Consider the following 17,389-nt stretch of genomic DNA (forward strand, 5'->3'; position numbering starts at 1 on the left):
AAAAAAAAAAAAAGAAAGAAAGAAAGAAGTAATTTTTACAGAAATGTACTGAGTATTAGGGAAAATATGTTTTGATTCTATCTTGTTTCTTTCCAACATTCTTTGGAAAAGGAATGCAAGGATATTATCCTGGACCATTTACTTTTTCCAGCATTTCTTCATCAGGCTGAAGGTACCCAGAAAAAATTACTCTAGTACCTCAAACCATTACCTAGATCCAAATTCTTAAGAAGGGCTTATCGATAAAGATTGTTTCTTTCAAACCAGGAAACAGTTATACTTCAGTAATGGTTAATATTTTGGGTAATATTTTGAGTAATTTTCTGCATTTCTTATATTTCTATCCTTTCATTTTTTTTCCAGCAAAATGTATTGTGTTAGAATGTAGGGGAGTTCAACTGAGTCACTGATTGGATTTTCAAACTCGTAGCAGAAATCACACCTTTGAAAGCCAAAGCTTTCATTTGTAAAACGGCTTTTTAAGAGAATAAAAGTATTCTTGAAAATCAAAAGGAAAATTCTAAAAAGCAGTACATCAGACTTGTGTCCCAAGCAGGAAATTAGAAACACAATGGAAGATGATATAAGAGCTAATTTTTCCTCCATATGTAGAAAAGATACATGTACACACAAACACACACACACACACATTGATGGAAGATCTGAGATATTAGAGACAAATAAGAAAAGAGATCAAGAAAAATACAGTTGTCCTCTAGAAGGCTCCCATCTTTGTCCCTCTGGATTCAGAGTATAGAAACCATGACTATTTTAAGAAACCAAGAGGAGAAAGAGCTGGTGCATTATTTCCCAAGGTAAAGCCCTGGGGCATTGCAAGCTTTTTAAAGAAGGCTATCCAGTATGATCTTCAAGATAAGGAAGAAAGAAGAGATTAAGCAGGAAGGTCCCTGAACAAAACAAAGACTTTCCAAACTGAGAAAATGGGGGTCACAAAAGTGCTTAGAGAAAGCTGGTGGAACTGAAGATGTCTGGCCTTCAAACAAGGAGAATGTAGAGTGTATGGACCAAGGTAACTAGATGCCACTGCAGTACAGCAAGTATTAACAGCTGTGGTAGGCATGTACTGATAAAAAGGGGAAAAGGAGAATATGTCCAGGTGAGGACAAAGTGTCTATGAAGCCAGATACCTGATGCGCCAACTGTATCTTATCAGTCTGGAAGCCTTACCTCTGAAACTTTGATTACTTTTGCTGAGCAAAAGATGTGCTGAATCCTAACTTTGCCTAAGCATTTATTCAAAAAGAGAGTTGTTTAAACATTTAACTATAGAAAATATGAAATCCATATCTGTTAAGTTAAAGCTATATCCTCTGGATGTGAATCTGAAGATTAAAGTTTATACTTTCTAGGTATAAGAAGATTATCTGAAATAAATATACAGTGAAAAATTTAATGTTTTCTTTCTGGGTTTCCCATTTATTCTCCATCATAGCCTGGGTTCTTTATAGCAGTAGAAATATGCATACAATATGCATACAAAGAGAAATGTCCCCATAAAGTAAATGGAAGGTGCATGAAAGAGAAATTCTGAAAGACAAATCAATAATATCTAGCTTGGATATTAGAGTCACATGGTCATAATTGATTCCAGACTTCCAACGTACTAGCAACTCTGTGTTTTCTCATCCATAATTTGTGAATAATATCTACCTAGCAGCATTGCATGAGATTAAATAATGAAATATATGTAAAGCACTTAGACTAGGGTCTGACACATAGCAAATGCTCAATCTTCTTAATCTTATTGTTCTTGTCATTTATTATTTTTTGAATTGCTGTTTGTAGAACTTAATGTCTTAGATTCTTATCTATAATTCTTATGGTCAGAATATTCAACAACAGTATAAATCTTGGTCTATGTTGAGAATTTCTTCATACAAACATAATTATGTAGCTCTTATATAGGCCAAACTTACATTCATTTCTATTAGTTATATGCCAGAGATTATGATTTTTTATTATTTATTTATTTATGTATTCACATTCTATTGCCACCCTTTACCAACTGCCATTATTTTGGCTTAGGAGAAAATGATCTGAAAGAAGGTCTGGGTAGTTTTAATAGCTCTTTTGTGAACTTCAGATGTAACTGAATCACTTTATAGATTTATCTGTTAAATAAATGGTCCATGAAAGTATGTACGGGTAGATAATTGATGGAAGCAAATAATCCTATTGAAACATTTGCTATTTATTTTTGATACAGTTCTTTTAAACAGACTGATTAGTTCCCTTTATGATTTCACCCTTGAAAGCACACACGATTTTGTTCTTTGTCATTGTTGCATGACATTCCATTTGGCAGTTGGGCTTATTTTTAGCCGGACTATCAAAGTATTTTTCAACTGGGCTGTCACTGCACTTGAACTTGGAATCTTATAACTTGAAGAACTGCCCTGGAGAAAAGAAGAAACATAATAAATGGGAAATTATAAATCTAGACCAACCCAAACTTGTACTGGTAATTATTCTAATTATTCTTATTTCCTTAAATATAACATGGTTCAATTACAGGTACTGATAACTAACAACTCATTGGAATATGTGTTAATTTGTATATAGAAGATAAGGCAGCATGTTATGTGAAAGTCTTTGAAAAACTATCTGAACTCAGATTTTTTTTTCTGAAGATCTTTATAGGAAGCAATAAATTTCTTACAAAAATATTACTTTAGTTCCTTGGTATAATGTTACAGAAAAAAACTTGGAATATTGCTGAATGTAGGGATTTTAGAATTATATCTTAAGTATCTAGTATTTAAAACCTAAAAACTGTCTTGCAACTAGAGATTGCTATAATTAAAATGCAATAAAATCAAATGAAATAAGTCAAATATATTTTTCTATGTAAATATATTATCCAATATCAAATGGATTCTTAATTACTACAATTCAATATGATTGCATTTGAAATATAAACATCTGCATTTTAAACTCACAATCAGTAATTTAAATTAAGTATTGTAGATTCTAGAATAAAAACAGTTTTGATTACTTGTATATTATGATCTGTGTCTACATTTTGCAAAACACAACTATAAATCAATCTCATTTGTTCTTCTTTACTAGATGAATGGAAGAAAAAAGTCAGTGAATCATATGTTATCACAATAGAAAGATTAGAAGATGACCTGCAGATCAAGGAAAAAGAACTGACAGAACTAAGGCATATATTTAGGTAAAGTTGTAAGAGTTATTTCTTTGTATAAGTGTCTACAGTATTCACCTTATTTTTTAAAGTATCTGTGTATTTTTTAAACCCATAGAACCTCAGACAAAAGCAGTCATGTTCTAAGCCTCAGGATGTCAGATTATCTCTTTTTGACCACTCATATCACTCTCAAAATGTAAACATAACGTCTCACCTCCTTAAAATATGACTTGTAATATGCCATCATTAAAATTTAAAATAAGAACCTAAGGGCTAGCCTTTGAGTGCAAGCTATTGTTGATCTCAATAATCTTCTCTGAAATTAGATCATTCTTGTAAACCATGCCAGCAATGAAAAGCAAGATTTTTCTTCCCACATAGTGGTTGCATATTGGCCCCATTGTTCTCTTTGAACTATGATGGTAAGTCCAATTTTAACAAAGCCTCTGGTCTCTTGACATTGAAAGGCTGTCCCTTAATGGAACTGAGTATCATTCTGCCCCTGAACAATCATATAACAACATATAATATTGCCTTCAGGATTTCAGTAGGTTTTGTTCCATGATAACAAGAGAAAAATAATCTAAGACAGTGTCACAACCTTGGAAGACACAAAATGTTCAGAAAAGAGGAGCAAGACCCTTATATACACAAAAAGCCTTCTGGTTAAATTGAATCTGACATTGAGAAACTAGATGCCCATTAGAGGTTCAAGAAAGTTACCTGCCTGCCTAAGGAAAAGTTCCACATATGCCAATTAGTCATGTTCATTTACAGCTGTGTTACATAATGCACTCATCACTCCCTCTATTTTACTTAGAAAACAAGTGTAAAGCAATGACCAAATGACATATCTTTAAAACAAAATTTTAGATACAGTAAACATATAAATATCACATAACTGGCAAATAAAATCATCCATGTATAATATAGTTTATATGAAATTTGTCAGTGGATTTAACAAGGCTTTCACAAGTGTTCAACTTATGGTTCAAAAAATAATTGATTCTCTCTATAGTTTGGCCCAAGATGATGAACTCAACAGTGACACTTGTGATGAGATACCACTGATCTGACTTTTGCAAGTAGTATCACATGCTGAGATATGGAACAACATTTGAAATTCCTATAGAAATATAACTGGTACATTAGTATAGGAAAATTATAAATATGTATGTGTTTTGTTGGAAAAATATGAATATAGAACTTAATCATAAACATCCAACTCTTATTGACTTAAATACATATGCTAAATGAAATGTGATTACATTGAAGAAATTTTCCTCAACTTTTAAAGGTCAAAGCCTCAGTTATTTAGTATTTTTTTTAATTTAGAAAGTATTGTGCAAATAGGTCAAGGTTAGCTTAAACTAGATGTATCCAAACCTGAATATTAGGCTTAACAATGGATTTAAGATGTAAGGTTCTTTCTCATACCACATCAACAACTACAAGCTGTGTTGACAACTGCTATAACGGACTTTTCCTATGTTTCTACTAAATGCAACAAATGTGACCTTTTTTCTCATTAGCTTTGGGGGTGAGAGGCAGGAATCTGTGTCAGGGAGCTTACAGTCCAGAATTTGTTCAGTGCCAGCTCATATTCAAGTGTTGTTCCAGATACATCAAATACAAGACATTATTTATCTATCATATGTAGATTGTTGTCATTTAATGTGTGCTGAATAATATTAACTCTAGTGGATGATAAATTAAGGATTAGAGACAAGGCATTGGGAGTTGTCAAATCACATGGTCAGTAAATTCTGGAATGTGATTTATGTCAAGGTCTGCTTGACTCCATAGATAGTGCTCTTCCTACTGTACCCTGCTTACAAAAACAAGATTTAGGTCCTGATGTATTCATTGATTTTTTGAATCATTATAGATAAAAAGCATAGTTAAGTAAAGGTGTGTAGGCAACAATGAATGAGTACCATAGAAAGTTTAGGAAAAGTGAGAAAAAATAATGTCTTGACCATATTATCTGAGTTGAGTAAGAAAGCTATGCAAATCAATGTAAGAATTTTGGAGTCATACAAACATGGTTTTAAATACAGCTTCTTCTATTTATAAGCTGTATGTCCATGGATATGTTTTCTAATCTTCTTAATCCTCATTTCCATGTATAAAATGAGGTGAATAATAATTACCTCACAGGATATTTTCAAAATGAGGTAAGTTAAATACTAATTACAGGGCCCAACACATAGTAAGCATTGAATAATTAGAAATTTCTATTATCATGATTGATTAGATAAATAAGGACAATTTAAAGAACAGAAGCCTTTATCATAAAGTTAGAGTAACAAATAGCTTATTAAAAGTTAGAAATAATGAAAGTTTTTATGAAGAAGATTATTTCAAAATTAAAATGTAAAGTAATAGCACAATTTAGGATGATTCCAAAATCTGAAATGTAGCTTTTAATGATTTTTATTGAAAGGGATTTGAAGAATTTTGAGACTAGAGTATTAGAAGGCTCATCAAAATGGCTATCAAATTTACTGAGGATAATGGTTAGACATTTTTGGAGAGAAAGACCAATAACCTGGTCCTGATGACATTAAAGAAGCTACAGAATGTGATGATAAGGAAGTTGAGGAGAGGATTATCCAGTCTAAAATGATGTTTCTGCAAGAACTAGGGGCCTCTTATGTTAATGGAGATGGAGACTGTAGTACTTGCCAAAATTTTAGATTCCATGACTCCACCCTTTATCAAATGAATCAGAATCTCTGGAGATGTCTTCCAAGAACCTGAATGTTTAACAAACTCCCCAGATAAAACTATACGTAATAAAAGTGATACTTCTAAAGTTTGAAAACTATACTTCTAGGAAGATATCCAAGTTGCACTGAGAACTCTTTGATATTAGTGAAGGGATGAGGAATATGGGAACAGAAAGTAAGCAACTGGTATGGTCTACAGAGAGTCAAGAGAACCAAAAAACAAACAAGCAAAAACTGAATAATATGCTTTTGTCTGATTTCGTCAAAGTAGATAGCATAATCTGGGACAGAAAAGTCAATTGCTTCCAGGGCAGAGTTCTAAGTATTTTCTTTTCTTTGGAATAAAATGATGGATGAAAGAAAGAAAAGAATAATGTGCTGAGAATATAAATGGTCTTACTTGCTCATTCACCAAATTTTAAAGGTAGTTGGGAAGATCAAACATAACATTGTATGAAATGACATTTAAATGAGTATCTAGAGCATTATAGCTGCTAAATAAATGTTAGAATCTCATTACTCACCCTTATTTATTTCTCTTATAATATAAAGAGCATTTATATGATAAGCAATTATGTTATGTTGCCTGATATCAGCCTTTCTCTAAACATTTAGACAGCAAGGAGACTGTATACAATACCGAAAAAGGAACGTTGAACATTAACACTAGCGTCAAAGGTAAAGGATCACTGATGTAAATAGAGTTTTTCATTTGCTAACCAATTTATTTATGACATTCCTGGTAGATGCTAATTTCATTCATTATAAGAGATTTTTCACCACATAATACACCATTGCTCTATCAGCTCGAATACACAATCTTCCTGACATAGCTTTTACCCACAATATAATAAACAGCAATATAGAACTAAATGTAAGATGGAAAGAGCTAAATAATTATCCTGCTTATGCCAATTTATAGCAGCTTTGGAATGGCAGCTTGATGTGGGAAAGAAGGGAAATGCAAATGGAATGTTCTTTCATTTTCTGCTGTAAAGTTGCTACTTTGGACTCACAACTTTGGACATTTGTTTAGGTAATGGATTGGTGATAGGAAGAAAAGAAGAAAAAGAGAAGGCAGGAGGAGAAGGAAAGACAGAAAGGGCACCTTAGAGTACCATTGTCTGATTATATCCTCCTCGGTGCTGCCTCTAATCTTTATCAACATAATAACGCTTACTACATGGTGCTGTTCTTACCCATTTATAAGTCTATCTCCCTACTAGTATATGTGTTCACTAAAGGCAGCGTTTTTTTTCCTTATTTAACCTTATTTATTTTGTATTTATTTGTGAAACAAACTAATAACTTAGTGCTTACCATATGCCAGAAATGCTTCTATATATCTTTGTGTGCATCAGCTTATATAATCCTAATGGTGCATATGTAAAGTGCTTCAGCACAGTGTCTGGCACATGGCCAAACCTCAGAAATGTTTATTAACACTTAATCATTATTGTTTATGTTAACATCCCTCTGAAGTAAGTGTTGCAATTGCCATGTTATACTTGGAGAAAATGAGGCTAATCAAATTAAACTGGCTTGAACTAGTTTAAACAATTTGTATAGTTTACCTAGGATTACACCCATCTTTATTTGATTTAAAAATGTATCATATTAATAATCTTGGTTATGAATATTATACAACCTTTTTGAAAAGACTATGGAAGTGATGGCTCTCCACATGTGACTTAAAACGTTTTCATTCAAATTATTTTGTTTCAATAGTTTTTTTTGTTTTGTTTTGTTTGTTTTTTTGAGACAGAGTCTCGCTCTGTCACCCAGGCTGGACTGCTGTGGCCGGATCTCAGCTCACTGCAAGCTGCGCCTCCCGGGTTGACGCCATTCTCCTGCCTCAGCCTCCCAGGTAGCTGGGACCACAGGCGCCGCCACCTCGCCCGGCTAGTTTTTTTGTAGTTTTAGTAGAGACGGGGTTTCACCGTGTTAGCCAGGATGGTCTCGATCTCCTGACCTCGCGATCTGCCCGTCTCGGCCTCCCAAAGTGCTAGGATTACAGGCTTGAGCCACCATGCCCGGCCTGTTTCAATAGTTTTTATCCTAATAAATTTTAAGACTATGTTTTGCTAATTTCATTGTCAAGCCAACTTTGTATCTGCTTAATCTATAATATAATATGTAAAACTATGAGAATATTCCAGAAAAGTTATAATTTTATTTTTCTTTTTTGAAACGGAGTCTCGCTCTGTTCAGCCCAGGCTGGATTGCAGCTGCGAGATCTCAGCTCATTGCAAGCTCCGCCTCCTAGGTTCACACCATTCTCCTGCCTCAGCTTCCCGAGTAGAGCAGCTGCGACTACAGGCGCCCGCCACCAGGCCAGGCTAATTTTTTTGTATTTTTTAGTAGAGATAGGGTTTCACCGTGTTGGCCAGGATGTTCTCAATCTCCTGACCTCGTGATCCGCTCTCCTAGGCCTCCCAAAGTCCTGGGATTACAGGCATGAGCCACCGCATCCGGCCCAGAAAAGCCATAATTTTTAAACACTATGACATCAACATAATCCAAAACAACCTGTATTTTTTTTGGCATTGGGTAGATACATCTTGGTCAGTAATTACAGTGCCTCACTTTAAAACTGACTAGGTTTAATTATGTACAAAAAATGGTCAAAAGAATGCTCTGTTCCATTAAAAAGTCACAATGTATAGAGGAAATGAAAAAACATGTTTTCTGAAATATACCTTTTTGTACCTTTTCTCTCTGAAAAGTTCTGCTGAGGCCTGTTGCATTCCACTATACTCATCCTTAAATGAATTATCTTCTAAAATTATTTTTAGCACTATAGCCAACTATGAAATCTGGCTATTATAAGATGAATAGCTCTGGAAACTTTTCAAGCTGATCTTATTTAAGAGGAATAGACCCTTTCTGTCAAACTACTAAGTAGGATATTGAAGGGGAAATGTCATCTTATAATTAACATAGGATGAAAATATTATTTGACATGTTTGGGTAGTGTGTTTTGCTAATTAGCCACAAAACAAAAAATAAGAATCATCAATAACAACAAAAACCTGAAACCCAAAAGGATACAAAGAATTCATAATGCCCTAAGCCAGTCTGTTTCTCTAATTCTTTTCTTGTTTGTCCAGGTAAAACTAGTTACGAACTATAATTTTACAGGAATATCTTGCGAAATCATTGAGAAGCAACTTGACCTCAGTCTCTCTCTGTCTCTCTCTCTCTCTATCTCTCCCTATTGTTCTCCCTTTCCTTCTCCATCTCTAGCCTGCTATCTTTCTATCATTTTCTCTCCCCCTTACTCTTCCTTTCTTCTTCTCTTCCATCCTGTACTTCCATGATTCCTTTCTACTTTGCTATCCCTCTTTGGAAGAGCAAAACAATACAAAAAAACAGTAAAAATAATCAATATCAATGCCTTACTAGAAATAACTATTATAGCAGTTAATATTTATAAAAGTTTTATAAATTCTAACTCATTTACACTTCACAACAATCTTATGACGTAACAATTATTACATCAATTTTATAATGCTTAGCTATTCTTGCTGTATCTGTCACTCTAACTCTATAATTGTTTATTGTACGAATGGCTGAATAAATGAATATACTTCACAGTATTAGTTTGCAGATTTTATTTGTAAGATATTGAACAAATACATTTCTGGATATTTCTTGGCGATATATATTAGAAACAGATCTTATTATTTGTCTGCTTCTGTTGTTTGGAGGGCATGGGGCAGGGAAGAATCTGCAGTGAATAGGCAAGAAGTTGCAACTAGCCATTTGAAACTTAAATGATCAGTTTGGGAAACTAGACGACCCATAAAAAATCCTTACCTTCTTTCTACATTATTGGCTTTCCCCTAAGTTTCAACCAATGAATTAGCTTTAAAATGTATCTACCTGTCTGAATACCTTGGACAGCAGTGTGTTATTTTTTGGCCAACTGTTCAAATGTTACATTTTAATAAGTTCCCACTTGTGGTCATTCATGTCAGATATCTTCTTGAAAGGATGAGGTCATGAAAAAGAAATTTAATTGGATCACAAAACTGCACACTTTTCTGGGTAAAAGGTAAAGGCTAGGAAAAGAATTCATTATGCTACTAGAAAGAAAGTAACCTTTGGGTACAGAACTATCATTTTTAATGATTAAGAACAGCATTTACTATTAGAAATATATTCATAATAGTGGCTTTATTTTAATTAGGAACTTCATTCATGCCCCAGCATGCACGATGAACTCATTAGGATATGTTAAGTTACAGTGTGGCATGGCAGGTGATGAAAAATGTAAGGGGAAATTAAAAAATAAATTGAGTTTAGGGTATTAGAATACATAAGTGATGCTCAATTGGCAGTGAATTTGACATACACGGTTACTTTAGAAGAGGCAAAAGAAGAGAAAATGAAATTTCTCTCCTAGGAATGATTGCTTAAATATCTTGAATATTTTAATTACATGTTTCAAAACAGAAACGTTTGACTAGAAGTTAATGGGAAGTGAGAATTAGGATTCAAATATAGCCCCAAAGTAACTCTCATTTTAAAAATGTACATTCCAGTTATTAAAGTTGAACTAAAAATTGTACTATTAAAATCACACTTGACTGCCAAATATTACAGGAGTCTATTCTCTGTTGATTCATTTTGTTGACATTAATAGAAGTTGCATGAGTTCAAGGAGGATATAATTCAAAAGGAGAACAAAAGCAACAAGGAGCAGCTCAGTTTAAAGCAAGGAACTCTTTAGGACTCTATACTGAGTCACTTATAGATGGTAAAGTCTAGTTCAAGATTCAGTTAGCTGAGGAATAATTGTTGAATAAAGAGTCATTAATCTTGCTTTCAATTTTATTTATGTAAGTAATAAACATTTACTTAGTGCCTTTCTTTTTAAAAAATCAAGAATGGACCCTGGCATCTTGTATTTTCTGTTTATTCCATGTTCATTTGTTTTGCAAAGCTGATCGGAGTATTAGATATCAGGACAACACAACAGTCAATTTCAGGATTTTATCTAGTATGTATATTTCCAGGACTGATGTATTCAAAGGATACAGGATTTAATGAGTAGTGTATATCAAGGAGACTCTTGAACACAACCTGAAGTGAGCCTTAAGAGCAGAAGTGAGGCATATAGTAGGTGTTTAGTAGGTGTTGTGCCAGACTTATTGAACGGATCATCCAAGTTAGATCACAGAATAAGAAAGCAATTGAGTTTACCCTCTCAAATAAAGTGATTTTCACTTCAACTTTAACCTTTTTTCCCTCCTTTGCATTTTTCATTCTTTGCATATCTCCACTGTTGAAAATACAGTAATATTAAAAGTTTGAGAGGTCAAGTTTAAATAAGAGAATCTCATGTGCAGTTCTGTGTTCTATGTATAATTTAAACTTTTCAGAGCACCTTGATAAATAAAAATTATGAATAGAAAACAGACATCTGAAAGTAAACTCATTTCACTCACACCCAAAATCTCACATAGTATCTAAGGAGAAATTCAGGAAAATCCCTCCAAAAAGAAAGGTGGGGGGAAGTAGCATCTGATAAGATACTGGAAAAAAGAATATAATCCCAGTGTATTACAACTTCTGCCTGAAGCAAAGTTCTCTTGTACTCTGACTGGGTCAGATTTCACAGATAAAGGTCTAAACTGTGGTAAGGTACTGTGATATAGTCCCTGGTGAGAAGTGGAGTGATTCTATTAATGAAATCCTTGTCTTTGTCTGAATAAAGACCATTGCCCCAGGAGGGCCCTAGAGAGCCACAGGTAGCCTTTCAAGAGGAATGTAAAGCTAAAATTCTCGACCTCTTGAGGTCCATGATGTTCCCAGGACATTTTTCAGTAGAAATGAGATCATATCCTTGGCCTCACAGGTCAATTTCAAGCTGCCTCCTGCCTATTTAAATCTCTAGCAGCTTTAGAGAGATAGCATAGTCTTTGGTGAGTGAGCCAAAGTCTCATATCACTTGTAAAGTACTTACACTTGAAAGGTACTATAAATTCAGAACATTATCATCAAGGCACCCAGTTAAGAACATCAAAAGCTATTGGAATTTTAAAATAGAAAAAGAAAAAGTGCTATTCTCCAAGGTACTGCTAAAAAGAGAAAGGCTGTAAATCCAGGGTCATTGAAGAACCTCAGCGAAATGCTTTAATTAGAAATGGCAAGTCTTGTGGTTTGTTTTCACAGTCGTGGGAATACGGTATTCTCAAACTTTTTTTACCCTCCTACCCTTCTTGCTTTCTGTGTTTCCCTGCAGCAAAACATGTAGACAGCTTACTAATACTGGGAAACACAGCTCAACTTGCTTTGGAAAGCCTTTTGTAGAAGTACAATAAACTCCAGTGTTTATAAATGTTAATAATATAAGCAGGGAGTTTAGAATTTCATGAAGATAGTTAAGAATTTAACTCACTTCTATCAGCAATTTCCCTCAGCTCAAAGAATACTGCAATCAAAATCATTTCTGATGAAAATACCACTGTTTTAAATGTCCACTTACAATAAAATGAGCCTACTTATAAATGATAGAGCTGTTTATGGTATGGCAGTAACTTCACAAAATAACATGATTCTTAGAAATGTGTAGTCTTTGGCTCAGCCAGGCTTTTAAACCCTGAAACCCAAATATATTATGGATGTCTTGGAAGAAAGTAAACTAGGTACTTGGAACACACTTGGAAATGCATTCACAGGTCGCAGAGGTCTTCTTTGTGGTTATGACTTGAAATAGTAGAGGTATTCGGCAGAGCTGAACACTGCCTTTCAAACTAGGTGGATTGGATTTTTCTCTTAAAGGTTGTAGGAAATTAGTGTCCATAAATAAAAAGGGAAAGAAAACTGTGACTGGAAACTGAGAATGTTGATGGACAATGATTCAACTCTGAGCTGCTTTGGCTTTTCTTCCCTGGTCTTTCTATTGTCCAGCAAATGAAACATACTCTAAAACCACAAGAAAGAAAACAAAGTATTGGGTTGGGGGAGGAGAGAGAGGCCTTCTGATCCTAAGAAAAACTATGTAACCAGCAGCCTAAGCAAAACAGGGAAAGATGCACCTTATTTTGAGCTAACCATAATGAACTTAATGGCATATAGTGAAAGAAGAAAAAGCTCTGGAGCTCCTATGTAGCAATAAACCCCTGAGAAAATGCAATTTTTCAGTATGTATGTCCAATGTTATATAGCAATACCTGTTATGTTTTGATGTTTTCAAAGTGGAAAAAATCATTTCATCAGCGTGGTAATCCTTGAAAGCCTTGTCTTATAGTTACACCAGGATTCAAATCTTATCCTGATTCTGCCTCTTAAGTAGTTTGTTCTTTTTTTTTCCAATTTGGCAAGTTATTTAACCCTTTAAGCTTCAATTTCTTCAATTATAAAATGAGTAAAATAATATATGTGACAATGCACATGACATTGTGCTGTGGTGAGGAATAAGTAAGGTTAAGTGCTTACTACAGTATCTGGCATGTGATATGTAATCAAAAATGATTATTGCACTGTTAACATTGCTAACTTCACTGTGAATATACAACTTTCTTTTTGAAGTATAACTCTTCGGGTAATTTTAGCATCATTTTTGTTGAGACTCAGAAAATGACACCTCAAAATGAAGGCCTTACAAGCAGCCTTAGAAGCAAAACTTTCTCTCTGACCTCCTCCTCTCCTCTTGTCTCTGACCCCTCATTTTCCCCAGAGGATAGCCATAGAGACTAGAATCCTTCTTCCCTCAAGGCAGGTCATAGAAACCAGAACTTATAGAGTTGTTCCTGTATCTTTGAGTCTTCATTCTGAAGGCTCTTATGTCTTGTGTCTCTTGTGCCTTTTAAAACTATAATCAAATATATTCTATGCCTTTTCTTCTATTAATGTCCCTTTTGTCAGTTGATTTCAGCAAAACTTCAGAGAGGCAAAGGGGAAGGTCTTTCTTGTCCCCTATAATTTCATGTCATATTTGACTTTTCTTGGCCTTTTATATTTGACAACAATTTTCTGATTTCTGATTTTCTGATTTTCATAATAATCAATTTTATATATGTATTGTATAAGTATTCCCTACTAACAGTGACTCTCAGGTTCCTAGATTATGTCTGACCTTGGTTTTACTTGTCTTTAAAAAGTGCCACTAAATTCATTATTGTGACACCTAGTAGCTGTCAGTGATTCTGGAGCAACTATTGGAAACATAGTGTTATTTCTGGTGACATCATTACAATGTAAAACTACAGAATTTCCTCTCAATTTTAATTCTTCATATAGAGGGTTCAAGATTCTTTCTGTAAGTGCAAAATAATCTTAGAAAAAAATACATTTCTGAATTGATAGTAACAGAATTTGCATTTATAATTTTCAAATGAAAGACAATATGTTAAAAGATGAATTTTGTGATCATCTGTAAAATGTTTTTTTCAGCTCTGATGAAGCCTTCAGTAAAGTCAATTTAAATTACCGCACTGAAAATGGGCTGTCTCTACTTCATTTATGTTGCATTTGTGGAGGTGAGTACTTGAAACTTAGTACTTTGTAAACTGGTTATATGTGTATATCATCAGTGACTTGAGCTGCTTAATAGTCTACAAGAGAATTCTATTCATGTTCAATTTTCTCTTCTCCTTTGCCTTTTCCAACCTTGATAATCTCCGTTTAGGCAGTAACTATCAGGCAGAATATTCCAATTGATTTAGCTTTAAATTTAAGCTTCATTGTGTTCCTACCGGAAACCAAGTCACTCAATTTGCTTGGAAATCAAAAATCTCTTTTCAATATTGGGCATGCCAGTCAGGGATTAACTTAAATTCAGAAGCAGTTAAAGATTCCCCAAAATAGCATCAAGCAGTTGCTTCACAATATTCAACAAGAGTACGTGGAAAAGTGACAAATGCCAAAGATAAAATCTAAAAGTAAGGATTGATCAAAGTGAAGATTAAGAGTTTAATCTGGCTTACACTTAATTTGTTTTGTTTATTAATGTATCTCAAGCACTTTGAATGGTGCCTGGCATATAATATCCACTCAGTTAAGTTATTGAATTAATGAATGAACCATTAATATTTATTTTGTTAACCCAAACTACATTCATTGAACTTAACTTCTTAAAATGGAACAGAAATGTGTGTCAACTCTAACCATATTCCTTAACCATTTCTCCCAAACAAACCAAACAGACTCTGCTTAACAGATTGTTCTCTCAACTTTAAATGTGCCTTCCCAACCTTGGTTATATCCTTCATATTTCTTTGATCTAAATAAGCGCTACTGTTAATAATGTTCAGATAAATCCTCTACAACCAGATTTTTTAATTTAAGCTTTTTCACTAATAGTTTATTATGGTGAATTCTCTTATGTGTTTATGTTTCAAAACCATCCGATGATGAGGATACTAAATAAAAAAATCTTAAGATGAAGAATCAAAATACACAGCATTTGAATAAAGTTTTATAAATGGAAAAGAAATATCCCCTAGAAAGTAAGGTTGTCAATAAATAGAAAACTTTACAAATGGCCTGCAGAACGGCAGCTTGACATTTTTATACAGCTGTGTGGCATTTATCATTAAGTCAAAGAGAATCTTAAACTCACCCCATCCCCACAACGATTTAGCCTTTTTTCATTTTTCTCTTTAAGGCAACAAATCACATATTCGAACTCTTATGTTAAAAGGGCTCCGCCCATCTCGACTGTCAAGAAATGGATTTACAGCCTTGCATTTGGCAGTTTACAAGGTATGACACTTTGATTCCCATAAACACTGCTTTAGAACTAAGGATAGTGTGTATCTTGAGGCTTTTTTTTTTTTTTCCAAATTAGTAATCATGGAAAATTTTCAGTGACCAGAGTCATTACATTACTAAAGGACTTCTTTCTCTTTATTGAGCAGATATCTTCTGTATACTAGACACATACTCTTTTTAATGTTTTCTCTATTTAGCTCATTTAATTCTCACAAGAATCCCACAAGTGAATATGATTATTCCCAAGGTTACATGGTTAGCCAGGGGTTAGCCAGGATTTAAGACAAGGCAGTCTAGTTCTGTTGCCAAAGCTCCTCATCGGAACACCATGCTGCCTCTGTGCAGAGAGAGATGAGGCTGTATCAAAAGAAACACATTGAAGCTGTATTTCTTTACTGCAAATTTTTCTTAAAAAAACTTTTTGCTCCAGCTGTTTTTTTTCTTATATTAGTCCCTGGCTTCAACCTAATCTCAGCACCTCATAGAATAATAAATATAATAGTGGATTGGACAAACTGGGATACTTAGTGTTGGAATTGAACCTTGAGATTTTCATAAATATAAATTTATAAAACATACAAATTATATAATATACATTGACCATTTTATAATTATAATAACAATTTCTACTTTATGTTTGTTGTGAGCTAAATATCATACTAAGTTTAATGTACTTTACTCATTAAAATAACTGCATATTAGGATTTATTTTACAGAAAATGCAATTAAAGGCTAAAGTAGATACCTGGACAATATTAGAATAGTGATTAAAATCAAGTACAGTTGACTCATTACTCCCAGAATCTCATTTGTATATTGCGTATTTTGTTCTTTCTCATTTTCATATAAGTCTGTGACAGAATTTTATTTCAGTTTTGTCTGTGCAGGTGTGGAAGGAGGGACAACTTTTGCCTGTATTAGGGACCCCCTGCACTATCTCCCTCCCCCAACTGCTAGAGAGTTTGTCATTGGGAGGAAAGAGGACCTTATTTTCCCATGATTTAGCTTCATAAATTCCTATAATTCATAGTGCAAATACTCTAAAGTTTCATCTCTTCATGCCCGGTCAATGCCTAGTCAATTCTTCTAATTCCTTCTGGGAGAAAGCCTCACTTACGTGCTAAATTGTCTTTAATACCTGTTAATTATCCTGCTAAACTACAAAACAGTCTGAGTTTCCGGTGTAGAAAATAGCATCTGATGTTGACTTTTCTGCTGAAAGGCAGGAGGTGAAAGTAGAAGAGCTTCAGGGAACGGGAAGGTAGTGATGGATAGCCATGGCACTGCATGAAACCATGAATTCTGAACCTCACCGTCTAGGAGATTTTTTCTGTATTAGTTCATTTTGCTAAGATTTAGCATGACACTGGCACACGAATGGGTTCTGAATGATTTAGTGCTACAATATTTAGAGAATATATTTCTTCAACCTCTGTTTCTAATAACTAAATTTCCATTTTAGAGTTTTCTTTGCTGTATTTTATGTTTTCTTCTATTTTAGAGAAGGGTACATAAACTATAGCTTTTCATAGCAAGTTTAAATGAAAATTTAGATTCTTAGGAAACAAAGCAGGCAAAAATATTAAAAGGCCATAATAAAATGCATAGTTATTTTGCAAATTTCTTAACAAAGGTAAAAAACAAATTGAAGTTACTATTTCATTTTAAACACAAAAATAATATAAAATAGTTGTTCACACTACCGGGCATTAAACCTAGTAACCATTAAATGCTAAATGCATTAAACCTACTCCTTTTTTTT

General features: G+C 33.8%; 1 protein-coding gene across 2 annotated transcripts in view; it reads left to right on the forward strand.

Annotated features, from left to right (window-relative positions):
* TNNI3K (TNNI3 interacting kinase) overlaps window positions 1-17,389 on the forward strand; it is a 344,598-nt gene that overhangs the window by 29,639 nt on the left and 297,570 nt on the right. Inside the window, exons 1-4 of one of the 2 annotated variants that reach the window (XM_017868921.1) lie at window positions 2,370-2,482; window positions 3,091-3,199; window positions 14,308-14,393; window positions 15,521-15,618. In XM_017868921.1, the coding sequence (XP_017724410.1) occupies window positions 2,443-2,482; window positions 3,091-3,199; window positions 14,308-14,393; window positions 15,521-15,618 (333 nt within the window). In that variant the 5' untranslated portion in view covers window positions 2,370-2,442. Of the gene's footprint in view, window positions 1-2,369; window positions 2,483-3,090; window positions 3,200-14,307; window positions 14,394-15,520; window positions 15,619-17,389 lie in introns of those variants that run through there. The other variant, XM_017868932.1, reaches the window with a different exon arrangement.

Source organism: Rhinopithecus bieti, unplaced genomic scaffold, assembly GCF_001698545.2.
Source record: "Rhinopithecus bieti isolate Rb0 unplaced genomic scaffold, ASM169854v2 scaffold_973, whole genome shotgun sequence".
In the NCBI taxonomy this organism is placed as follows: domain Eukaryota; kingdom Metazoa; phylum Chordata; class Mammalia; order Primates; family Cercopithecidae; genus Rhinopithecus; species Rhinopithecus bieti.